General features: G+C 37.6%; 1 protein-coding gene across 2 annotated transcripts; it reads left to right on the forward strand.

Annotated features, from left to right (window-relative positions):
* Window positions 1-341: 341 nt before the first annotated feature.
* LOC104240526 (F-box/FBD/LRR-repeat protein At1g13570-like) lies at window positions 342-7213 on the forward strand. 2 transcript variants are annotated; one of them, XM_070160303.1, is made up of 4 exons: window positions 342-481; window positions 4366-5061; window positions 6300-6464; window positions 6570-7213. In XM_070160303.1, the coding sequence occupies exons 2-4, from the start codon at window positions 4375-4377 to the stop codon at window positions 6897-6899; spliced, it is 1182 nt and encodes a 393-aa protein (XP_070016404.1). In that variant the 5' UTR covers window positions 342-481; window positions 4366-4374; the 3' UTR covers window positions 6900-7213. The 2 variants fall into 2 exon arrangements, with proteins under 2 accessions (XP_070016404.1, XP_070016405.1); XM_070160304.1 differs by having other exon boundaries at window positions 345-466.
* Window positions 7214-26316: the final 19103 nt, after the last annotated feature.

The following is a 26316-nucleotide window of genomic DNA, read 5'->3' on the forward strand; positions in this document are numbered from 1 at the left end:
TTATGGTGGAGTTCCAGCATACTTATCCTGGAACTCCAATATAATATGCTAGAGTCCAAGCATACTTATACTGGAACTCCAGTATAATATACTGGCGTATTTTCCAGGTTTTGAACAGTGTTTTCGCTCAGATTTATCTTTACATGAAAAGTGGCTAAATTTTGATTACTTTTGAAACTGGGCTATTTTTGAATGACCAGTTGTAAATCTGGCTATTTTTGAATCTCTCCCGTTTTTCCATTACCCGTTTCCGACCCGATCCATATCCGACACGACCTCGTTTGCCTCTACTCATTTACATTACACTAAAATCACCAAAATGCCATCCATGTGTAATTCCTCCGTGGCTCTCCATTATCATTTTCCTCTTCCGTCTCCTTCTACCTAAAAAGGAAACCCAACTCTCCTAAGTCCCAAGTCCTAGGTCCGTCCCTCGTCACTCGCCGTTGCGGCTAGACTGCTAGAGGTACGACGGCCACTTGTAAGTTCCGAATGTCTCTTCTTCTTCCTTTTTTTTTTTCAGAAATCGATATTATTTAGAACACTGATTTTTTACATTGTTTTTGTTCCTACCATATCTATCTAGATCTTAAAATCTGTTTCATATATCAGGCCTCAGATCTAGTAGTTAAGGTTCTAGGTTATGCAGTTTCGAAAAGAATCGAAGTGTTACACTATATTGGTGAGGCACTTTTAGTTTTCTAGGGTAGTGACGTCATGGAAAGGTCTGTGCTTTAGCCATTTGCTTTTCTCAACGGTTAAGACTGACTATGAAAAGCTGTTTGTAAAGCTGATAGGGATGGCAATGTGGCTGTGCGGCTGCGGGGCGATGCGGGTTTAAACTTGTGCGGGGCGGGGCGGGGCGGGTTTACATTTATGCGGGGCAGGACGGGGCGGGTTAAAATAATTCTTTTTAAAATTCATAGCGGGCGGGTTGCGGGTTTGTGATTAAGCTGTTGCGGATTTATGTATTAAGCCGTTGCGGGTTTGTGATGAAATACTAGGTGTAATGTCTTGGTTCATCTGAATGATTTTGAATTTGAACATCTGTTTGCGCGTGACTTAAATAAAAATTAATCTTTTTCTTCATATTGATATAGTTTAATATACCAAGCAAATTTTGGATTAAAATAACATAAACTACTGCCAGAAGAATCAATCACCAAATTTCAAGTTCTCCCTTATTCACTTCTGTTTTTCATTCCGTTGTCCTAGATTGCTTCCTTTCGCCACTAGTCATTTGTAAAATTTAAAGTAACTGCTACTTGAATTTTCTGAAATTTAAGCATACAACTTTAGTGATACCAAATAATTATTAGTTGGCCTGCACAAGAAAATGGACCATTGATGCTAGATTTCTTTTCTTTTTGGTTGGGAAAATGGAAGAGATACTTTTCATTTTACTTCTACTGGGTATTTTTACTACTTGATGTAAAGAGTTTGGACTTTAGATAGTTTTAAAAAAATTTCCTTTTTTTATTTTTATAAATACCTTGAAATATGAATGAGCAGTATTCAACAACACAGTGAAATTGCCATTTGAAATTAGGTACGTACCAACAAAATATAATGAATTTAAAGTTTTTATTTACATTTAAATTTATGAATATATAAATAACAAAGTAGAAAAAAGGAGGGCAAAAGATTATGTGGGGCGGGGCGGGGCGGGTTGAACTTTTTGCGGGTTGAGCCAAACCCGCCCCGCAACCGCACCATTGCCATCCCTAGTAAAGCAAAACGGGAAAGATTAAATATCGCTAGTAAATAATATTCATTTTCTAGTATTTCCTTTTATTTTCCACGACTTAATCGTATTGTTAGGTGTGTGAATAAAAGTCTCAAATTGGTAGTGGAAAAGATTGGGAAGTATGAATACTGGTGGTGGTATGAGGCCTTTAGGGAAAACTGTGCTAACTTGACCCAAAGCGTATAATATTACGCCATGTTAAAAGAGTATCTTCGGGCTGCTTGAGCCCAATACGTATATTGACTCAATGTAGTAAAACTCAGAGGAAAGTTAACTCTATTTCATTGTGTATAGCATCAGAAAAGTAGAGATCAAAATGAAAAAAGGAGGATATCACAAACTTTAAAGCTGAACGTGAAGAAGCTTCCATCAATGAATGTGGTATACCCTCATCTTGTGTGCGGGGGAAGATCTTTTTCTCGTATACTTTGGGAAACTCTTGAATCATTTCATGAGATAATTCCTCATAATATTTCTAACACAAAAATTGCCAGCTACATTGCTTTCACCAGGAACCGCCAATACTTGTCAAATTGTGGTCGTATAGTATCTTCGTACACTAATCCAAAACGACTAGTTTTGAAGGTTGTTTACAAGACTAAAAGAATGTCCCGTAGGCAATACAATAAGGAATATGCTTTATTCATCAATTACGCACTTGTGCTGTTTGTTGAGTAACTCCATGTAATTAGACATCTTAATTTAACAAATGTTTTCTTAGGTGCATGAGGTAGACCCAGAAAATATGGTTGAATCTTATATTCTGATGTAGATCTTTAATTCTTCTTAGGCTTGCAAGTGACTTTTTGCTTTTGGTTTCTTGTTGTCTTAAGTCGTCCTCTTTTCTTTACAAGTTATTCTCTGATTTGTGCCTGCCTTAAGGCTAAGGGGAGAACTGCATGTCCTACTAGTTGGATAGAGGCCTACCTTCCTATTGGCTTCTGCGGTGAAAAGTTGTTGGGCTAAAGAGTATTGAAGCTAATCCGTAAAATCAAATGCAGATGAATAGATCCACTTTCGCTTTAGAAAATAAGATCCTAGAAGCAATTGTCAGCACCCAAGAGTGTGGCCTAGTGGTCAATGAAGTCGGTAAGAACCATTAGGTTTTAGGTTGAAATCCTAGCGGAGGCAAAAATATAGGTGATTTCTTCTCATCTATCCATATCAACCTAGTTACCTGGTACCTGTTGCTGGTGGGAGGTGGCAGGTATCCCGTGGAATTAGTCGAGGTGTGGGCAAGCTGGCCCGGACACCACACCATCAACATAAAAATAAAGATCCTAGAAGCAATTGTTTAGCATGAAATTATCTGTCATAATGAAAACAACAAGACAGTAAGGTAGGGGTAAGGTCTGCGTACACACTACCCTCCCCGGACCGCACAGTGTGGGATATTACTGGGTATGTTGTTGTTGTTGTTAACTCATGCACTAAAGATAACACTTGTTTAAGATTGTGAAATTACTGCATAAGTAGCACCACCTGTGTAATATAATAAATACATCCTCTTATTATCCAGCCTGCTTACCTTAATAAATACATCCTCTTATTATTCAGCCTGCTTACCTACGTCGTGTTCTTTTGATCTTGTAAATAACCCTCAGGACAAATCATTTAGGTCTGGTTTGAAATTTCATTGCGTGAATATACTAACAACTGTTGTTTGAAGATTTTTTTGGTTTCTTCTGAAAGCTTCGTACCTGATGGCTTTTGTAATAGAGGCCTTATGTGGAACTATCTTTGGAAATTATCCAAGAGTTTTGCGGTGACTTTTGTTTATTGTATCTAAAAGTCTTACCAGTTCTAGGGTCAACTATGCCTTGTATAAGAAGTGAAGAAGATCTTTTTCAGCAGCTTCCTATATTTGCAACCTCTAACTTATATGATCCCAATGGCGAGCTAAAGTTCATATTTCTTCTCTATTAGCTTCTTACTTATTTTCCATTGAGCGGTGTTATTTTCCTTGTTGGGATCATATAGTTCCATACTTTAAAAGTTGTTTATTGACCTTGTAATGTTTTTGGATCTTGGAGTTCAATAGTAGGTATGGACCCCGGTTGGTTGAGCAGCAGTGGTTGGATCATCTTCTAATTTAACACTATCTGGTTAAAAATCACATCTAAATCTAAGTTCATTTTAGTATCTTCAGTTTGTTGATGTCTTTTACTGACTATTATAGTCTCCTGAGTAATTAAGTGCTATGAGTATTCTGCTTCTTTATATGAACTCAGCAAGACAAGGACGAGATGATGAAGAATGTCATTTTAGTTGAAGATAGAAACATGTAGTATCAACGAAAATTGTTAACCTATAGAGAGTGGAAGGAAGGTACCAAATTTGCCTAATTAACGAAAAATTGAACTGGTTGAGCTTGAAAGTCGAAACGCGAATTACAAAATCCAAATTCCAGATTGGTTGATAGCCTTATAAATTAAAAATTGAAGCCTGAATATTGAGAGAGTTAAGAGAAAATTGAATGTGGAAGTTAGAGTGTGAGAAAATGAATTAGGGTGTGATTTAAGATCTGCATTAATATCTAATGCTAATGCTACTAATAGCCCAACCAGTTATAGATCCTCAATTCATGTTTAAGCTAATAGATTTGTCAAATATTTCAGATAAAAAGTATGAGTCGATGGGGTAGAAGCAAGGAAGCTACTGATGCGAGAAAGTCTACCATTGGAGACTTACCAACTGATATTAAACAGAGGATACTAGAGTATATGCCCATCCAAGTTGCTGCAAGAACTAGCATCTTATCAAAGAGATGGCCATATATATGGTCTACGCAGCCAAACCTTGTGTTTGATCACCACTTTTTTCAGTATGTATCTAATAACAGGGCATCTGCTGGAAGGATAATCCATAAAATTCTCATGCGACATACTGGACTGATTCTGGGATTCCAACTTATCTCTAGGGAACACAAGCTGGCACAGTCAGATGTGGATCAGTGCATTACCTTTCTCTTAGAAAATGGTGTCCAGAAGCTCACCATAGATATGGCCAACAATAAACCTTATGCATTGCCTTGTGCCATTTTCAGTAGTTCAACATTGACACATTTGAAGCTTTCGAGGTGTATCTTTGAGCTGCCTGATGTTATCAAATTGCCCAATCTTGTCAGCCTTAATCTAGAACTTGCTGAACTTGCCAGTCGAAAAACTGTACGCTTTCCTCATCTTCCAATGCTCGAGATTTTGAAGATAAACATGTCCAGAATCTGCAGTTATACTGAAATATTTTCTTTCTATCACGTGGCCCCAATGCTGAGAAGCATTAAACACCTCTACTTGGCTGGTTCGTTCCTAGAGGTAAGATAATGCCTGCATTCTTTACGTAACTGCTGGTGGTCAAACGAGCCTTCAACTTTTATAAAACATAGTAATTTTTATGAGTTTAAGTTATATACATCGTAGCGTAAGTAAATTTTACACTATCGGGTCATCTTTATATCCTTTAGATGACCCGATAGTGTAAAAAATAATTTACTGACAGTGTCTATAACTTTAAACTCAATTTTTATAGTACTACCATATCACAAGAAGAAAAAAGACAACTGCATCTACCTGTTCATTAAAAAGTAAGGTTAGTAATTTGATGGTCCAACAGATTCGTAAGGAGCATGTAGGGGAGGGGGGTAGTATGAGACCTCTCATTTAGAAGGAACATGCAAGATTGGGAGATTGCGGAGCTCCAAGACTTATTGACACTGCTATATGGGCAAGATAGGGCTCAGCCATCATGTGATTCCTGGAGATGGGGTCTGCGTGGCGATGGTCTGTTCACCGTAAAGTCCTTTTACCAGAGTATGTTGGTTAGAGAGGAGACCTCTTTTCCATACTCCTCGATCTGGATTCCTAAGGCGCCTATGAAGGTGTGCTTTTTTGCATGGCTAGCGGTGAGGGGAGTGATTTTGACTGCTGAGAATCTACGAAAGAGGGGAATTACACTTGTTAGTTGGTGCTATATGCGTAAAAGCTCAGGGGAAGAAGTTGATCATCTTTTGTTGCATTGCCCTGTGTCCTCGGCTTTGTGGAGGGCGATCATGAACCTTTTTGGTGTTTAATGGGTGATGCCAAGCACTGTAAAGGAAATGCTATATAACTGGGCCGGTTTCCGTAGAAGAAGAAAGAAAAAGGCGTGGAAGTTCGCCCCGTTAGCTCTCATGTGGATAGTTTGGGGGGAGAGAAATAGGAGAGCTTTTGAGGGGATTGAGTATCCTTTTTCACATCTTAAGAAAAGTGTTTTGTCTTTGATCGCTTTTGGTGCACTCATATAGCCCCTATTTGTATGGAAGATTGGGCGTCTTTTGTAGAGAATCATGTTCTGATGTAAATTCTCTACTTTTGGTATACTTCTTGTATACGGGAGTTCTCTCCCTTTTGATTAATACAATTTACCTTATCAAAAAAAAAAAGTAATTTGAAAAATAAGACTGATTATTGATAGTGTAAAAATTTGTTACATTGTCAAGCATATATAAGTTAAATATGTATGAATTAACAATTAAGTAAAACACATCAGTTTTCTGTCAAATTGCTTTTTGCAGAACTCATGGATGGTTCCTGAGCCAGAGAGGCTTGTTCAACCACTAAACCTGGAAAGGTTGATACTATATGACTTGGAGATTTCTTACAAACATATTTATTGTGCTCTTTGCTTCCTTCGGATTTCACCTAAACTTTATGAACTCAGCATACGTGAAACCGTGAGGGTAAGACATACTGTGGCTTACGGTACTTTATACGTGTCTATATGTATGTAAAACTTCATATGTATGTTGGGAAGCTTGACTGAGTGCAATATGATTCTTCTTTAGGTTGGTGATACACCGAGTAATACAACGGAGTTGCTTTCAAATTACTTTTCCGAGCCTCGGAACCTTGTGAATGAAGCACTGAAAATGATTAAGACAGTGAGGTTAAGGAAGTTCAAGGGTTCAAGAGTTGAAATGTGCCTAGTAAGACTCCTCCTTGCTCACTCTTTAAACCTAGAGAAGATGATCATTGAACAGTATTCGAGAAATGCCACAAGGTGTAATGAACATTTGAAAGAACTGGTAAGCTTTCCTCGAGCATCACCCAAAGCAGTACTCAAGTATTTAGAATCTCCATCCCACGAAACGAGGAAAAGAGCAGCTCCAGTTTAGATTCTAGCGTATTATGACTTTTTGGTTAGGTGCATTGATGTCCTATTCAAACTGAATGTCATTTAGCTAAATATGGATGTAATTTGGCAAACACTTTCTCTGACTAACAGGGCCTCAGCCTTTTTTTTTTTGGCTGTAAACTCTGCTCTATGTATAGACCTGCTGTCACATTTTGTTATGATCCTTCTTAATGTTAGTAAATAATATAAAGCCTTGTCAGCAAATGAAAATTGTATGTAATTTTTTTTCAAAGGGAGAATGTTCAAATTTGCCCTTGGAACTTCATGAAATGGTCAAGATTTATCCTCTATTAACCATTGGGATCAGATGTATGTTTGTATCATTACAAAAATGGATTAGATGTGCCCTTATCGACTAATGGCAGAAGCTACATGGGTCATTCGTCAATCGTATCTAAATATTATCACTATTATGTAGACAATATTATTGGTCGTTGCTCATGTATTACACAGCGATCGAGATTTGCATTTTCATATTGACCAATACATCTTTTTTGGTGATTGATTTGATATGATAACTAATGTGTCATTATTGTGTAACGAATGGACCACCAATTCCTTAGCAATGAGAGAATTAGAGGAGCCGAAAGGAGAATTAAGGGAGAGAAGGGAAAGATATAGAGAAGAACAGTGAGAAAAATTTAGAGAGGAAAATAATCAAATATCATTCAGTCATTACACACCGTTACAATATTTATTCTATATAAGAAATATAGATGTAGAATGAGGTCGTAGGCCACAGCTAACTAATTACAAGGTCTAAAATAAAAATAAATACTTACGGAGTGTTATAAATATATTATATTATGGATGTTCATTTAGTACTCCGTTGTAAATAATTTTCCTGGAGAAGATTATCCATATCTGGTATAGTAGCAGCTTACACAGCAGCTTGCAGTAGCAGCTTACACAGCAGCTTGCGCAGCAGCTTACGCAGCAGCTGCAGTAACAGCTAACACAACAGCTTGCGTAGCAGCTTACACATCAGCTTCCTTTCTTCTATAAATAGAAGAGATTTCAGTTCATTATGTACATCAGTTTGAGTTCGAATAATATATCAGTTTCTTTCTATACTTGTCTTTACTTTACTTTCTTTATTTTATAACACGTTATCAGCACGAGACTCTACCATCTCGAGCAAATATTTTGAAAGTATCTGAGGTAAGAACTTTCTTTTCCTAAATAATGTCAAATATTTCTAAACTTGAATTTGTAGCCCTGAATATATCGGGCAAAAGCTACATGTCTTGGGTGCTTGATGCTGAAATTCATCTTGATGCGATAAGTCTGACAGACACCATCAAAGACAAAAATCAGGCATCAAATCAAGACCGTGCCAAAGCAATGATATTCCTACGCCATCACCTTGATGAAGGCCTGAAAATGGAATATCTTACTGTTAAAGATTCAGTCATACTGTGGAATAATTTGAAAGATAGATATGACCACCTGAAGATGGTCGTTCTTCCACAGGCACGATATGATTGGACTCATCTAAGACTACAAGATTTTAAATCTATCAGTGAGTATAATTCTGCTATGTTCAGAATTATTTCCCAATTGAAGTTATGTGGTGATAATATTACTGATCATGATATGTTGGAGAAAACTTTCACCACTTTTCATGCCTCGAATATGCTCCTGCAGCAGCAATATCGAGAGATGGGATTTAAAAAGTATTCTGAACTTATCTCACATCTTCTTATAGCAGAGCAACATAATGGGCTATTAATGAAAAATCATGAAAGTCGACCTATTGGTTCTTGTCCATTCCCTGAAGTGAATGAGACGAACTTCCACCAAGCTAAACGTGGAAGAGGTCGTGGCCCCAGTCGTGGTCATGGCCGTGGTCGGGGAAGAAACCCCAATCATGGTAATAATAATGCACCAAAGAAGCCTCCTCACCACCAGCAGTGGAAAAGGAAGGAACAAAAGCATGAAGCGGTGCAAGCGCCAAATGCAGAAAATGCATGCTATAGATGTGGAGGAAAAGGGCACTGGTCACGTACTTGTCGTACGCCAAAGCACCTGGTTGAGCTTTATCAAGCCTCCCTGAAGAAGACAGAGAAAAATGCTGAAGCAAATTTTATTTCTGAAGATAATTTAGACTTCATGCATTTGGATGTAGCTGATTACTTTGCACTCCCAGAAGGAGAAACAAGTCATGTAATCGGTAGTGAATCTGTAGAAATGTAAATATTTTAATTTTTGTTGTTTGTAATAGATAGTATGGTTATGTAATTGTTGTACATAAATAAAAGTTATGCTTTGATAATGATGTTTACTATAATATATTTTATTTATGTTATTTTGAAGAATATGGATAACCCTCAAATTATGTTTGGATCAAAGACAAATCATGAAGATATTTGTGTTATTGATAGTGGAACAACTCATGCCATATTCAACGATCAGAAATACTTTTCTTATTTGCATAAGGAAAAAGCAAATGTTTCAACAATTTCTGGTAATATAAGTTTGATTGAAGGCTCCGGAAGAGCCATAATATTTCTGTCTAAGGGAACAAAACTTATTATAGACAATGCATTGTTCTCCTCCAAGTCCCGAAGAAACTTGTTGAGTTTTATAGATATCCGCCGAAATGGGTATCATGTTGAGACAATAGATGAAATGAACAGGGAATATCTTTGTATTACAAAGAATATTTCTGGCCAGAAATGCATTGTAGAAAAGTTACCAACTTTATCTTCTGGCTTATACTATTCAAAAATTAGTACAATTGAAGCACACTCTATCGTAAACCAGAAGTTTACGGATTCAAATACTTTTGTGCTTTGGCATGGCCGTTTGGGCCATCCCGGATCAATAATGATGAGACGAATTACTGAAAATTCGAGTGGGCATCCATTAAAGAACTTGAAGATTCTTACAAATGACGAATTTTCTTGTGATGCTTGTTATCAAGGAAAAATGATCACTAGACCATCACCAATGAAGGTTGGTATTGAATCCCCTGCCTTTTTAGAGCGTATACATGGGGATATATGTGGACCTATTCACCCACCAAGTGGGTTGTTTAGATATTTTATGGTCCTAATAGATGCATCTTCAAGATGGTCTCATGTGTGCCTACTATCATCTCGCAACCTGGCGTTTGCAAAGCTATTAGCCCAAATAATTCGATTAAGGGCACAATTCCCAGATTATCCTATAAAGGCTATTCGCCTTGATAATGCTGGAGAATTCTCATCTCAAGCTTTTGATGATTATTGTCTATCCGTTGGGATAAAAGTTGAACATCCTGTAGCTTATGTTCATACTCAAAATGGCCTTGCAGAGTCATTTATTAAACGCCTGCAATTGATAGCAAGACCACTACTTATGAAAACAAAATTGCCCACTACTGCTTGGGGCCATGCTATCTTGCATGCAGCATCACTTATCCGTCTCAGACCGACACATTATAATAAATATTCTCCGTCACAATTAGTTTTTGGTCATGAACCAAATATTGCCCATCTACGAATTTTCGGATGTGCTGTATATGTGCCAGTAGCACCACCACAACGTAGTAAGATGGGACCACAAAGAAGGATAGGAATATATGTTGGGTTTGAATCACCCTCTATTATTCGCTATCTTGAACCATTAACAGGAGATTTATTTACTGCTCGATTTGCAGATTGTCGGTTTGATGAAACAAATTTTCCACAATTAGGGGGAGAGAAAAAGGAAATCAAAAGAGAAATTGTGTGGAAAATTTCATCATTATCTCACTTTGATCCCCGTACCCCTATATGTAATCAGGAGGTCCAGAAGATCATCCATTTACAGAATATAGCAAATCAAATGCCAGACGCATTTACTGATTTGAAAAGGATAACTAAGTCACATATCCCAGCAGAGAATGTGCCTATCCGAATTGATGTCCCAGTAGGACCATCTACTAGCATGAGAGATAGTGAACCTAAAGCACGCCTGAAGCGTGGTAGGCCTTTGGGTTCTAAGGATCGAAATCCTCGAAAAAGAAAATCGACAAATGATCAAAACGATACTATGAAGGGATCTCCTGAAGAGACCCAAAATCTGATTAGTTCTGAGATTCCTGAAGAAATCAATGAACCCGAAGCTCATGTGAGTGAGGAACTTTTAATAAGTTCGATCGGTGATGAGATTAATTTAAATCGATCTGAAATAGTGGTGGATAATATTTTTGCATATAATGTTGCACTTAATATTATGCAAGATAGTGAGGATCTTGAACCTCGATCTGTCGAAGAATGTCGACAAAGATCTGATTGGCCAAAATGGCAAGAGGCAATTCAATCGGAATTGAAGTCACTTGCTAAAAGAGAGGTCTTTGGACCAGTAGTCCAAACACCTGCTGGTATAAAACCAGTTGGTCATAAATGGGTTTTTGTGCGAAAAAGGAATGATAAAAATGAAGTTGAAAGATACAAAGCTCGCCTTGTTGCACAAGGATTCTCACAACGACCTGGAGTCGATTTTGATGAAACATATTCACCTGTTATGGATGCCATAACATTTCGATATCTCATCAGTTTAGCACTACATGAAAAGCTTGAAATACATCTAATGGATGTAGTTACAGCTTATCTGTACGGTTCACTTGATAATGAAATTTATATGAAAATTCCTGAAGGATTTAAAATGCCTGAAGCAAAATCTCAGGAAATGTATTCAATCAGATTACAAAGATCTTTGTACGGTTTAAAGCAATCTGGGCGCATGTGGTATAATCGCCTTAGTGAATATTTGCTGAAAGAAGGTTACATAAATGATGTTATTTGTCCATGTATTTTTATAAAGAAAATGGCATCAGAATTTGTTATACTTGCTGTTTATGTTGATGACATAAATCTTGTTGGAACTCCAGAAGAGCTCCAAAAGGCAATTGAATATCTTAAGAAAGAATTTGAGATGAAAGATCTTGGAAAGACAAAACTTTGTCTTGGTCTGCAAATTGAACATTTAGCAGACGAGATCTTTATCCATCAATCTGCCTATACAGAAAGGGTCTTAAAACGCTTTTACATGGACAAAGCGCACCCATTGAGTACACCAATGGTTGTTCGATCACTTGAAGTGAATAAGGATTTGTTCCGACCTCCAGAAGAGGACGAGGAACTCCTTGGTCCCGAAGTACCCTATCTCAGTGCAATTGGTGCACTAATGTATCTTGCTAATGCTACAAGGCCTGACATAGCATTTTCTGTTAATTTACTAGCAAGATATAGTTCTTCTCCTACACGGAGACATTGGAACGGGATTAAGCATATATTGCGATATTTAAAGGGAACTCTTGATATGGGTTTGTTTTATGCTAACAAAGATAGTGCAGACCTTGTTGGTTATGCAGATGCAGGTTATTTATCTGATCCCCATAAAGCTCGATCTCAAACCGGCTACGTATTTACATATGGAGGTACTATCATATCATGGCGCTCCACAAAGCAATCTATTGTTGCTACTTCTTCAAATCACGCTGAGATAATAGCTATTCATGAAGCAAGTAGGGAATGCGTATGGTTGAGATCAATAATTCATTTTATTCGAGAAAAATGTGGTTTGGAATGTGAGAAAAGACCCACAATTTTATACGAAGACAATGCTGCATGCATAGCCCAATTGAAGGGAGGATTTATAAAAGGAGATAGAACGAAGCACATTTCACCAAAATTATTCTACACACACGATCTTCAGAAAAGTGGTGACATTGATGTGCAACAAATCCGTTCAAGTGATAATCCAGCAGATTTATTCACTAAATCTTTGCCAACTTCAACTTTTGAGAAGATGGTATACAAGATTGGAATGCGGAGACTCAAATATTTGAAACAAGGTTTTCATCAGGGGGAGTAAAATAAGCTGTAAGCACGTGATTTTTGCCCAATATAAGAATTACTCCCAAAAAATTTAAAAATGAAATGATTTTTTGTGTGCAATTTTGTGATATTTTGAATAATTATTTGTATTTGTCTGTGCGTGTTTATTTGCTAAATTAATAAAAATACAAAAATATGTCGCATTTTGCATGTAGGATTTAATTCTACAATTGTTAGTAATTAAATTTGTTTTACAAAAATTAAAAAATTACAAAAATAGGCATCGTTTGCATTTTTAGCATTTAATGTCCAAATATACAATTTTATGCTTAATTATTACTTAATTGTGCGTTAATTATTATTGGGAGTTAATTTGCGCTTTTATAACTTAATTTAATTCTTAATAATAGTTTAAGTATTTTTATAATTTAGTTTTAGAGAAATAAAAGAAGAAAAAAGAGCAAAAATATAAAGAAAGTCGGAATTGGGCCTCTTCTTCAAATTTAAGCCACAAGCCCAAAAAATGGCCCAATCTTCCCTACGACCCAGTCCATTTCGAACTGGGTCGACCCAGTCCATAACCCAAAAGACCCAAACCCCCTTTGTCTTTCATTTTTTACAAAACAAAAACAAAACAAAAAAAAAATTAAAAGAAAAAAACCCTAAAAATTAATCCCATCCGCCCCCCCTCCTCTATCTCTCGTCTTCTCCCCAAACGACCCCAACCTCAAGCAGCCATGGCTGTTCCCCCCCACATAGCCGGCCAAGCTTCCAAGCAAACCCCACTCCACGTTCGTCACCTCCGAACAACCCCTCACCGCCGGACATAACCCCAAACGACCACAGTCCTTTAACACCAAAGCTCCACCACGAAACATGACGTCGTCCGATGCTTCATCTTCTTCAGTCGCTGCCCAGCAGCTTTGCTACATCCAAACAGACCCCATGGCTACTGTCTCGTCTTCTCCGGCGTCGAGCTTGAAGCTCGACACCCATGGTAGCTGCTGCCTTAGCTTCGACCTCCATCGCACATGGCTGCTGCTGTCCGTTCCTTGGTGTTGCTTCAGTCCCTTCTCTGAAACCATAGCGTCTTCCTCCTGCTTCGCTACGTCCAAACGACCAGACGCTCCTGTTTCTGCTCGCCGCGCACATGGATGTTGCTTCAACCTTTGCCACGACCAGCTGCTTCTGCTTCACGTGCTGCTTCTCCGATGCTTCATCTTCTTCATCAAAAGTTCAAGGGTCTTTGGTTGAGTCAAGGTCCGGTACGTCGAGTTTTGGTTGGGGGTCGTCAAAACAGTCCCTACATAGGTCGAGGCTCGTCGAAATAGTCCGTACATATTTCGTTTCGATCCGGTTAGTAGTTTTTGAGTTTTATTTTGTCCATATTTTTGTTTGATATTTTCCGGATCCAAAATCGTTAAATGATTCAATTCTTGTTGTGTTTGTTCATCGTTGAAATCATTTTTCTAGTTTGTTCATGTTCATGTGCTTTGTTAAAATTAATTTTTCAGATTTCAAATAGAAGTTTAATTAGTTGTTTTCATATTCATTTCATGTTTGTATTATTGTTTAAGTGAATGTTTGTTAGTTTGATGTTTGTTAGATTCAAATTGAAGTTTAATTAATTGCTTCTTCAATTTGTTTCATGTGTTTATGTATTTTTAAAAATTGTTAATACTGTTAAGTTCAAGTTTAAGTTCATAATTGTTTCTAACAACAAATCTTGTTATTTGTCTAAAAAAGAATTTAGTTGTGTTAAAGGAAATATATTGATTTAATCGTTTAATCCGTCATGTTTGTTGTGTTAAAATAGATTCATTCATGTTCATACTTTGTTTGGATGATCTTGAATCCGAATTTTGTATAGTTTGATTTCTTGTTTATCATTTATGATTATTTCGTGAATTTGTCTCATAATCTTGTTTAAGTTTGATATAGGAATTGTTGGTTGTAATGTTGTTATGGTTGATTTTAAGTTCAATATTATTGAATTTAATCTAAATATACTTGTTTGATTGTTGTTGTTGTTTAAATCCGAAAATAGGTTTGTTGCTAAAATATTGTTCAATCAAATTTTAGTTGTTCTTTGTTGTTCAATTTGTGTTCATGTGATTTGTTGTTGAAATGTTGTTAAATTCGTGTTCATGTGATATTGTTGTTATGATGTTCATCCGTGTTCATATTGTTGTTTGAACATTGTTAGAAATTGATCATATTGTCTATATTTTGGTTAAGTTTGATTAATTGATGTGTTATAGCTGATGGGTAGTTTGGTAATTTATAGTACTTTCGGGGGTAAAATAGTAATTTGCAATAGGGTCGGAGGGGTAGTTTAGGAATTGTACATTTTGTAATTGTTTATTTGAAGCATGAGGGACAAAATGAAATGGGGTGGGTGGTGATATGATTATTTAATATAAAGGGGGGACAAAATTTAATTTAAAGGGGGAATCTTGCATTATTTTATGTTAGGCATGAGGGACAAAATGAAATGGGGTGGTGTGATATGTTTATTTAATGTAATGGGGATGAGTGGAAAGATAATGGGTTGGGTAGATAAAAAGTATTGATTTTAATTGATTAAAAGATTTATGGGATGAGATTATATATATGAAGTCTTGAACACAAGACAAGGGAGAATATAAGAGAAATACACACACAGATAGAGAGAAAAAAACGGACAGAGAATAGAAGAGAGAAAAATTCCGAAAAATATTTAAGCTTTCAAAATAAAAATAAAACTAAAAAAAAATCTACTGCTTTCTTTCTTTGTTTGAAATTAGTATTAATGGTTGTTGTTTCATTTAAAGCTTAAAGCTTTTGTTTTTGGGATTACTACTCCACCGGTCTGTTACTGGGTTGTTACTGTTGCTGGGCAGTTGTTGCTATTGTACTGTTATTATTGCTGCTGATTCTCATCATCATTTTCTTTTGCTTCCAATATCAGGTACATATCTGTAAATTCATGTCATGAAAAGCTTCAACATGACAAGTAAATGAAGTTTGGAATTATAAGGATGTCTTCTACTCATTTAAATTTTATTAGTTTAAGTTTCAGTTTTGTTTTAATTGGTTAGTATAGTATTATACTTGACATGATAAACTGTTAACTAATTAACCTTCTGGAGTAGTAAATTCCACGATAATCTTATATGTTTTGAGGACTAGTGATGACATTTACTGTTTGAATTGATAGGGAACATTGCAGAAAATTGGCCATTAATTAAATCTTGTGATATTGTTAGCTAAGTAAAGAATAGTACGGAAATACCCAGAAATTACATTACTAGCTTATTTTGTCAAATATCCAATTTTGTTTAAGGCTAGATGATGTCGTCTTATTAAATCAATTGGTAGATTAATTCTCTTTATTAATAACAAATGGCGTAGTTAAATCAACTCATTTCTTTTAATGTATGAAATAATGTCGATGATTTTTTTTTACAAAATATAGAGTTAGTGTTTGCAAATATTCGCATAGGCAGAGAATAAGAATTGGTTTATTTATCTCAAACTCAATCTTCGTAATCAAAAATCAACTAAATAATTATAACTTTGGACTAAAACAAATACATGAGAAGGACATGGGATTTATAAACAAATCGTGGCATTTTATGTAAAAGATATATAGAAGAAGAGTTCGCCTTAAATGAAACAATGAAGATTCTGCAGAAACTATTAATTTGTTTATCATTTTAAGTTCTTTCCCAATTTTATACACCATTCGATTTATGGACATCCAAATGTTGTATCCACAAAAAATGTTAGTTTTAGATACATATTGTCTGTTTTCTTCTTCACGCCATTAATTCTTTAAAATTTGAGATATATGATTCATATGTGTAAAATAAGGCTCGCGGTCAACACGTAATAACAATTTGTAGAGAACCTTATCAAGAATATTTTTGTGATTAGGGATACGTTCGCGTAACCTGATTATATTTCTAAAAGCAATTCGGATTATGCGTTCGCGCAACTTCGATCGAATATTTAATAAAAGGGATTCCTCGGAGAATATCATTATTAATTTCATAAAACCCCGAGATGTGAGGTTCACTACTTAATTATACAAAAAGGGCGAATGTTTTTGATTTTATTTAAGCACAATTTCGAAAATAATTGTTTTAATAAATATATTATCTATATTATCGTGTACACGTGCGCGTGACACAACTCCGCATGTTTTTAAAAAAATATAATTTATAACACGAATATACGTACGCGTGATTCGATTCAAAGAAGGGTCTTTAAATATAAATAGAAGCGGTAACAATAAAATCATGCAATAAAAATGTATTTTACAAATCAAAATAATCAAGCCGAATATAACAGTTGAGCGACCGTGCTAGAACCACGGAACTCGGGAATGCCTAGCACCTTCTCCCGGGTTAACAGAATTCCTTATCCGGATTTCTGGTTCGCAGAATAATAAACAGAGTCATATTCTCCTCGATTCAGGGATTAAAATTGGTGACTTGGGACGCCTTAAAATTCCCAGGTGGCGACTCTGAAACAAACAAACAAATCCCGTTTCGACTGTCCTTTAATTGGAGAAAACTCCCTGAATTGTGTATATAAAACTGCTACGAAACCCTTTTTCTTTCTGAGTCTTCTAAATTTATGGTGTACACGTGCGCGTGGCCCACCTTTCTGTTAGAAGTCATACCAAATAAGACGAAGTTGGGACAAGTAACTAGGCCGGGCAGACTTTCGTGCTCCCGGTACGTTGCCCCCACTTCGGCTCAAGCTGTCCACTTGGGTGAGCCAGGGCTAGAACAATATGCCTCAGGTTTTTTCACTTAGAATAACTCAGCTTCATGCCGGATCCCTAGTAGGAGCGATTGTTTGCATCACGTGCATTTGACTTTGGAGGCTCAACACAGGGGTTGGGTCTGTCTAGGACAGGTGTACCGAAAAAAAAAAAGGAAAATGACCATCCTGATGCATCTTACTTGCTGCTACTTGCGCATTTATTTGATTCGGATTTGTGTGTTGACTGACTTTTGAATATCATGAATAATATTTTGAAATTAAAAAAAAAAAAAAAGGAAATAGCGGTTAGGGAATTGATTGTTTATTTTTGTAAAAACAACAACAACAAAAAAACCAATGCCCAAATACTGTCAAAACTCTTGTAGAAAATTTGAGAAAATGAAAAAAAAATGTTTTATTAGTTTGTTTTATTAAAAGCAAAGGAAAAAAAAGAGTCGTTGTTTTGTCTTGTTTTTTTTAAAAAAAAAACAAATTAGAAAAAAAAAATAGTTTGTCTTGCAATAAAAATAATAAAATAAAAAGAGTCGCGTTGAAAGTGGTTTTATTATTTGTTGCAAATATATATATATATATATATATATATATATATATATATATATATATAAATCCAAAAAGTTTTTCTTTATTCCAAAAAATGTATATATATTTGTTGCAAAAATATTTGTCCTGCCAAAAAGTCTAGAAAAGTTTTTTTTAGACTCCCAATTTTCAAAACAAAAAATCCAAATATATTTTCCATTATTGATTTCTTTAGAAAGTTTTTTTTTAATTATTTTAAAAAAAATAATAAAATAAAAAATCCAAAAATATTTTAATTCTTCTTTCAAAATTGAAAAGAAAATTCAAAATTCAAAATAAAATATTTTTAAAAGTATTTCTTTGATTAAAGGTAAAATTCCGAAAAAATATTTTCTTTTTTTCTTTAGAATAAGAAAAAAAACAAATAAAAATTCAGAAAAAATATCTTAGAAGTCTTTCTTTTAAAAAGAAAATCAAAAAAAAAAACTTCCTTTCTTCTTTTAAAGTAGTTCTTTCACAAATTCAAAAAAAAAAAAAGTTAGTTCATTTACTTATTCTTGATCTGCCCGAACTACGCGGGTTTGATTCTCACCGGATGTGAGATACGTAAGCAACCCTCATCGGGTCCAACCCCCATTTTTGCTATAATAGCCAAAAACCAATAAATAAATAAACAACATGTCAAAATTTTAAATTTTTTTTCATAAATAAGTCGGGCAGTGTCCAGCCTCCACTTTTTGCTAAAACAAAATAGCCAAAAAAAATATGTCAAATTTTAAGAGTCATAAAGAAGTCGGGTGACGTTGTTTTATCAAGACATAGCCGAATGTTCCCGAATGGGACGCCAGAAGGCCGACTTTGCATAAACAACCACCTTTTGGGTCATGTTTAGGATTTTGGTCTAGTTGACCCACACAGCCTTAAAAATCTTCGTCCCCGAGGCGCTGAAGGGCCGTGTTTGCAACACCAGGTTTTTATTGTAATTTAAAAAAAAAATAAAAATAAATAGTCGGCGGTCAGGTGAATACCGTTTGAATTTTGTCATAATAAGCCGAGCCAGCTTCGGCCGCGTCTTAAACCGTTCTTGCCGAAATAGCCTCAGAGTATCTTTCAGTTGTCGAAAGGCTATTTTCGTAAAAGAACGGACAAGTGTGTAAAGTGTCATAAAATAATCCTCTCCGGCCTCAAAATTTGGAAGGGGTCACATTTGCAAAAATAACCGTTTGGTTGCATTTGTCAAACGGAGAAAGGAAGCTGGCCGTTTGTTTTGGAGTTTGTAAAACTTTTGATTATAATATGTGGGTCGTTTGATTTTCAAGTTTGTAGGTCATTTTTAAACCTTTGAAACCCAATTTGTTTTAAATTAAAAAAAAATGTTTAGTATTGTTTATCTTTTATTGGTCCGAACTACGCAAGGTCTGATTCATGCGGGGGCATGATACGTAGGCAATCTCTATAAGATTCGACCACCACAATAAAATATATATAAGAAAATAAAATAAAATAAAAGAGAATAAAATTTTCAAGAAAGTTGGGACGACACAAGCAGTCGAGCAAATGCATAATAGAAAGGGGATATTTGTCTAGGAGCATTGCATCTCAACGTGTAATTATATATGTGTTAAATTCTCAAAACTAACAAGTTTGTTCATTTCCAGAATTCAAGCAGTTAGTTTCTCTAAAGAGTATACTGGCATATTATCATTATCACACGAGATCAAAAGGACCAATACCCGAAAGTATGTCTATCCCAGATGTTGACACAGGTATTGAGCTAGAGGAGATGGATGTCGGGAAAATGAAAGAAGAGATGTTTAAACTCAAGCAGCAAATGGCTGAGATGTACCAAGCCTGGTCTACAGGACAGTTACCCCCATCTTACCCAACTAACCCTGCTCCATCAATGACCCAAACTCAGGATAATATTACCACTGAATTATCCCCAAATTTCCCCATTTACCAACACTACCGAGGAACCACCTCTCAGACACCGCAGTCTCCACCTCCGAAACCAGTTTCATACTTTCCTCCACCTGTGACTCCTGTTTTCGTAGCACCTCCCCCGGCTACATTCCACAAATCTCCTAGTGAGCCTACATTCCAGGCCCAGGATAACCAATATTACCCCCCGGAGCCCACCCTCAAGGCCTCCGAAATCTATTCAACTACTCCTCGTTTTGACCTCCCAACCGAAAGTGACAAGCCAGCCAAAAATGCTGAACAAGAAGAGATGTTCAGGAAGGTCAAAAGTCTAGAACAATCATTCCGAGACATGCGAGGGTTAGGTGGGCAAGTCAGTGTAGCATACAAGGATTTGTGCTTGTTCCCAAATGTACAATTACCAGTTGGCTTCAAGATGCCTAAATTTGACCTATACAATGGGCACGACGACCCAGTAGCCCACTTAAGGGGTTTCTGCAGCAAGATGCGAGGAGCTGGGGGAAAGGACGAATTATTGATGGCTTACTTCAGTCAAAGTTTAGGCGGATCAGCTTTGGAGTGGTATACACGCCAGGACCATGGGAGATGGTACACCTGGGATGACCTGGCACAGGCATTCGCATACCATTTCCAATACAATCTGGAAATCATCCCAGATCGACTATCTTTGACAAAATTTGAGAAGAAACACAATGAAAGTTTCAGAGAGTACGGCTTCCGGTGGAGAGAACAAGCAGCAAGAGTGGATCCTCCTATGAAGGAGAGTGAAATGGTAGACTACTTCCTCCAAGCCTTGGAACCAACTTACTATGCCCATTTGGTTTCAGCGGTTGGGAAATCATTCAACGAGGTAGTGAAGATGGGAGGTATGGTGGAAGAAGGCCTCAAGACAAATAAAATTATGAGCTATTCAGCAATTAAGGCAGCTACTCAAGCTATTCAAAGCGGGGTAGGAGAAATCGGAAGAAAAAAGAGAGAGGAAGCAGCGGTAGTTGATTCAGGAATTTGGTCGGGACCCAGAGGTTCACCGCCTTACTATAATCAACAACGACCTCGCCAATCAACTTACCACCACAATTCATCCCAACACTACTATCACCCTTCAGAGCCCCATTCTTCCATTAACCAAGCCCAAACATACACTCAGCCTCCGGTTCGCTCGCAATGGCGCGCGCCGGCTCCCCAGAACACACATACACCGCTGCAAAACACCTATTCACCACCAAGAGCCTACAAGAACCCTCCAGGGGCAGGTTTCCGGGGAAATCAGGCTTTCAGAAATGAAAAAATACAAAGAACATTCACTGAGTTGGGGAAACCTATACTGCCGTGTTCCACAAATTAAGGCAGTTAGGCTTGTTGAGTCCTGTCGAGCCCAGATTGCCAAATCCCTTTCCCAAAAATATGGACCACTCGGTAAGCTGTGAGTATTGTTCGGGGGCTCCCGGACATGATACCGAGAAATGTTGGAAGTTGAAACATGTAGTACAGAATCTTATTGACACCAACAAGATTGAGGTTCAGACACCAGAGGCACCCAACATCAATCAGAACCCGTTGCCGGCACACCTTGAAACCCACATGATTGAGCTAATGCACGAAGGAGGGAAGCTAAAGAAACCCTCACAAACAGTGATGATGATCCGTGTCGGTTCAAAAGAAATGTTAACCAGTGGGAAAACGGTGGTATAGTTGGAAAAGGTGGATGACAAGCCAGTTATGGTGTTGGGAAAAGGGTCCAATGAGGCAGATGTACAGTTTGTGGGGTTGAAAGCAAAAATCAACAATTGAATGGCTACTCCTCTTCCTATACGAAGGGAGTCTTGGTAGTGGGCTCAGATTTTCTTTTTTGTTGTCTGGATTATTCCAGGGTTGTAATTCAGATCTTTCTTGTGCTCGCCAAAGTGTGAAACCTTGCTATCCCGTATTTTAATAAAGTGAAAGTTTTTTTTTTCTTTCCTCATCCTTATATTGTTTTAATTTTTCTTCTTATTTTTCTCTTCTGAACAGTTCTCTTTCTACTGGTTCTAATGACATGGCATACACGACGAATCTTCAACCTAGTCTAAAAAAAATCAATCTGATTTCGAACTTATAGTACAAGATTGTGATGATAAGTCGGAATACGATAAGGATGAAGCATTCGAAGAAATTAATAGAGAGTTGAGCCAATTTGAAAAAAAAAGCCCAACTCAAATGACACGAAAGTCGTCAATCTAGGGGATGCGGATGACATCAGGGAAGCTAAGATAAGCATCCACATGGAACCAAACATCAGGGAAGAACTAATCAAAGCACTTACTGAATTCAAAACATTTTGCATGGTCATACGACGACATGCCGGGCTTAAGCACCAATCTAGTGGTTCAAAAATTGCCCACTGACCCGGCATTACCCCCCGTCCAGCAAAATTGAGGAAGTTCAAAACCAACGTGAGTGGGAAGATTAAGGAAGAAGTGACCAAACAGCTGAATACTAAGGTTATTCGGGCCGCTCGATATCCTGATTGGTGGGCTAATGTGGTGCCAATGAAAAAAAAGAAGAAGAAGAAGACGGAAAATCCGAGGTGTGTGTTGATTATCGCAATCTAAACAGAGCAAGCCCGATGACACTTTATGATCAACAGATATCGAAGGGAAATGCGTCGACATGGCTATCAATTCTGACGCAGTTAAGAGATATTATGATTTCTGGTAATTGTAATTGTTGTTTGTTTGTACTTAGAATTTATCAGAGAATGAAATGACGGAGGCAATTCTTTCTTCTATCTAATCACTTTGATATTTGCTTCCCCTTTTGAGCCTTATTTACTCTTTCATACCCCTATTTTGGAATCAGTAATGGAAACGAAAAAAGTAATGATAATAAGAACAAAAGAAAAGTCAAGAAAAAAAACAAAGGAATGGGAACTACGTTGGACCTGATTCCTCAAAGAAGGATACGTAGGCGCCTCACGGCTCGGTCATAGTGTAACATAGTGTGCATAAGGTAACATAGTATGACAAAATAAAAATCCCCGAGCAAGAAAAAACTGGGGCAGAAGTTGGCGCTTGTAATTTTGTCAAGAAAGTTTGATTCCAAGAGTTGTACTATTTTACCCCTAAAAATTATTTTTGAACTTTGGATACCCCCTTCTACTTTCAGCCATACACAAAAACCCCTATTAATGTCCAAAAAAGACCTCCCGATCAGTATCTGAGAAATGCTAAGTCAATTCAAATGGAAGTCGGGAATAACACTCTGATCCCCAGCAAAGAAGAAGATCATAAGCTGAAAATGAATTGATAGCCGAAAGAATCCCCAACAGAGAGAGTCATATCGGCAGCACTCCAATCCCCAGCTGAAAAATAAAATAAAATAAGAAAGTCTTATCGGTGAAAACCTTCAGAGGCACCATAAGGCGACGGGAGTTGAGAGAAATGAGAGAGTCTTATTAGTGAAAACCCCTCGAAGGGCACTATGAGGCGACAAGACAAGATTGGCGGGAAGGATCCGCATTTGGCAAAGAGTTGAGTGCATGTTTATCCCCAGCAACATGAGGCCGTCTGGAAGGTTGATTGATACAAATAGACTGGGTTTATTAATCCGGAATGCGCGACATGATCGTTGGAATCGGTTATATCATTCAGATAAGTTCTTTTCTTTCCTTTTCCCTAGCATTTGTTCAGAAAGACTTCTTCTTTTTTCTATTTTTTTGAAATCATCACTTTTTCATTTCTTGGTTTAAATGACTTTATCTTCCCAGCAGTTTGTTTTTGAAAAGGAATTTCAGAGCTTACTACCAGTTGCCAAAATGATGCAAAGCAAAATGCGAATAGGACACGCCAAAGACAAGGCGATAAAGAGAAAAGAAGTTGGTCGCAAGACCAAATGATGAAAGGGGCCTAGATCCCAATAGGACCAAATTTCCAAAGGAAGTTGGAGAAAAACAGGAAAACAACAGTTGATAAAATTGTGGACCTAATTCCAAGAGGGCCCCCGGCAGATCATCGAGATGTAGGAGCATCCCCGACAAATTTTCGACCAAGTTCCAAGAGGGTTGGACAACATAGAGTGGGGAAGGGAGAAAGGGAAAAACCATCCCAGTAGGAGTATCATAACCAACCACTGGTTTTTTTAAACTAACAAATTTTGTTTGGTTTGAAACAGGTAAAGGGAATGGCAGTGAAGACCATAAGGGAAAATGCAAACTGGGGCAGAAAATTTTCTGGAAATCAGGTACCCATTTGGGGAAGAATAAAGATAGCATCAAGGAAGTGGTCTTTGAACTAGGGTTGCCCCCAACATAATAAGCTTCCAATGGAGGAAGTTGATCCCCAGCAGACAGAACAAAGAGATGACATTTGTGCTCAGAAAAGCAAAGAGCCATTATCCTCCCCAGCAGCTTCCAGAAGAATGAAGCATCGATTCGAAGGGATAAAATTCCCCAGCAACGTTATCCTCAACAAAGTTATCTCAAGAAGATAACACTTTTATCCCCAGCAGTGTTAAGAAAAAAAACAACAACAAAAAAAAAATGTTAAGAAAAAAAAATTGAATTTGAAGGAGGGAAAGAAAGGAGACTCCCCCAGTGGTATTATCCCCAGCAATCAGGCGTCCACCTGGAGAACAAGGAAGAGCAACGGAAGTATTAGAAGTCAGGCGTCCACCTGGAGAACAAGGATGAGTAATGGAAGTATTAGCAATCAGGCGTCCACCTGGAGAACAAGGAAGAGCAATGAAAGAAACAGCAATCAGGCATCCACCTGGAGAAACAAGGAAGAGAAATGGAAGTATTAGCAGTCAGGCGTCCACCTGGAGAACAAGGAAGAACAGTTGAAGTATTAGTAATCAGACATCCACCTGGAGAACAAGGAAAAGCACCAAAACCGGGGCAGAAGATTTTCTGTCATTGTCGAAAATTTTCTCGGAGGAACGAGGAAATCAATTCAAGTTTTAAGAGATAGCAAGACAACACGATTCGAACAAAAACAGTCGGAGGTAAGACAATTCCAAGATTTTGAAAATGGGATCATCCGCCCTCGAATAGGATATTTCGGGTTCATCCGCCCTCGAATAGGATATTTTGGGTTCATCCGCCCTCGAATAGGATATTTCGGGTTCATCCGCCCTCGAATAGGATATTTTGGGTTCATCCGCCCTCGAATAGGATATTTTGGGTTCATCCGCCCTCGAATAGGATATTTCGGGTTCATCCGCCCTCGAATAGGATATTTTGGGTTCATCCGCCCTCGAATAGGATATTTCGGGTTCATCCGCCCTCGAATAGGATATTTTGGGTTCATCCGCCCTCGAATAGGATATTTTGGGTTCATCCGCCCTCGAATAGGATATTTTTGGGTTCATCCGCCCTCGAATAGGATATAATGGGTTCATCCGCCCTCGAATAGGATATTATGGGTTCATCCGCCCTCGAATAGGATATTTTGGGTTCATCCGCCCTCGAATAGGATATAATGGGTTCATCCGCCCTCGAATAGGATATAATGGGTTCATCCGCCCTCGAATAGGATATTTTGGGTTCATCCGCCCTCGAATAGGATATTTTCGGGTTCATCCGCCCTCGAATAGGATATTTTGGGTTCATCCGCCCTCGAATAGGATATTGTTGGGTTCATCCGCCCTCGAATAGGATATAATGGGTTCATCCGCCCTCGAATAGGATATTTTGGGTTCATCCGCCCTCGAATAGGATATAATGGGTTCATCAGCCCTCGAATAGGATATTTCGGGTCCATCCGCCCTCGAATAGGATATAATGGGTTCATCCGCCCTCAAATAGGATATAATGAGATCATCCGCCCTCGAATAGGATTTTATTTTAAAGTTGTTGTTGAAGTCAGGAGCCCGCCTGAAGAGAGGAATGGCGATTATTTTCAAAGTTATTGTTGAAGTCAGGAGCCCGCCTGAAGAGAGGAATGGCGTTTATTTTCAAAGATGTTGTTGAAGTCAGGAGCCCGCCTGAAGAGAGGAATGACGCTTATTTTTAAAGTTGTTGTTGATGTTGGGAGCCCGCCCAGATAACAGAGGCATACATTTCAAGATCAAGTCATAGGACAATAAAATAGAGGGTTACAATAGGAATCCCCAGCTGGAAACAATAAAATTCCCCGGCACCGGGAAACAGAAGGTTGCAACAAAGAGGTCACAGTAAAACTCAAGTACATGTGTCAAAAGAAGAAAAACACCGGAAGAAATGCAAGCAGACAAGGAAGCAAGGCAACAAAAACAAATTGTACTCTAGCCTAGCTTCTTGTTTTCTTTTAAGCATGGTGTAACAAGGAGATCGGTAAGCAGTGGTAATAGCATGCAACAACAGTAACAATGCAGTCCCACGGTAGTCCCAGCTACCAA

Source organism: Nicotiana sylvestris, chromosome 10 (genome assembly GCF_000393655.2).
Source record: "Nicotiana sylvestris chromosome 10, ASM39365v2, whole genome shotgun sequence".
NCBI lineage: Eukaryota > Viridiplantae > Streptophyta > Magnoliopsida > Solanales > Solanaceae > Nicotiana > Nicotiana sylvestris.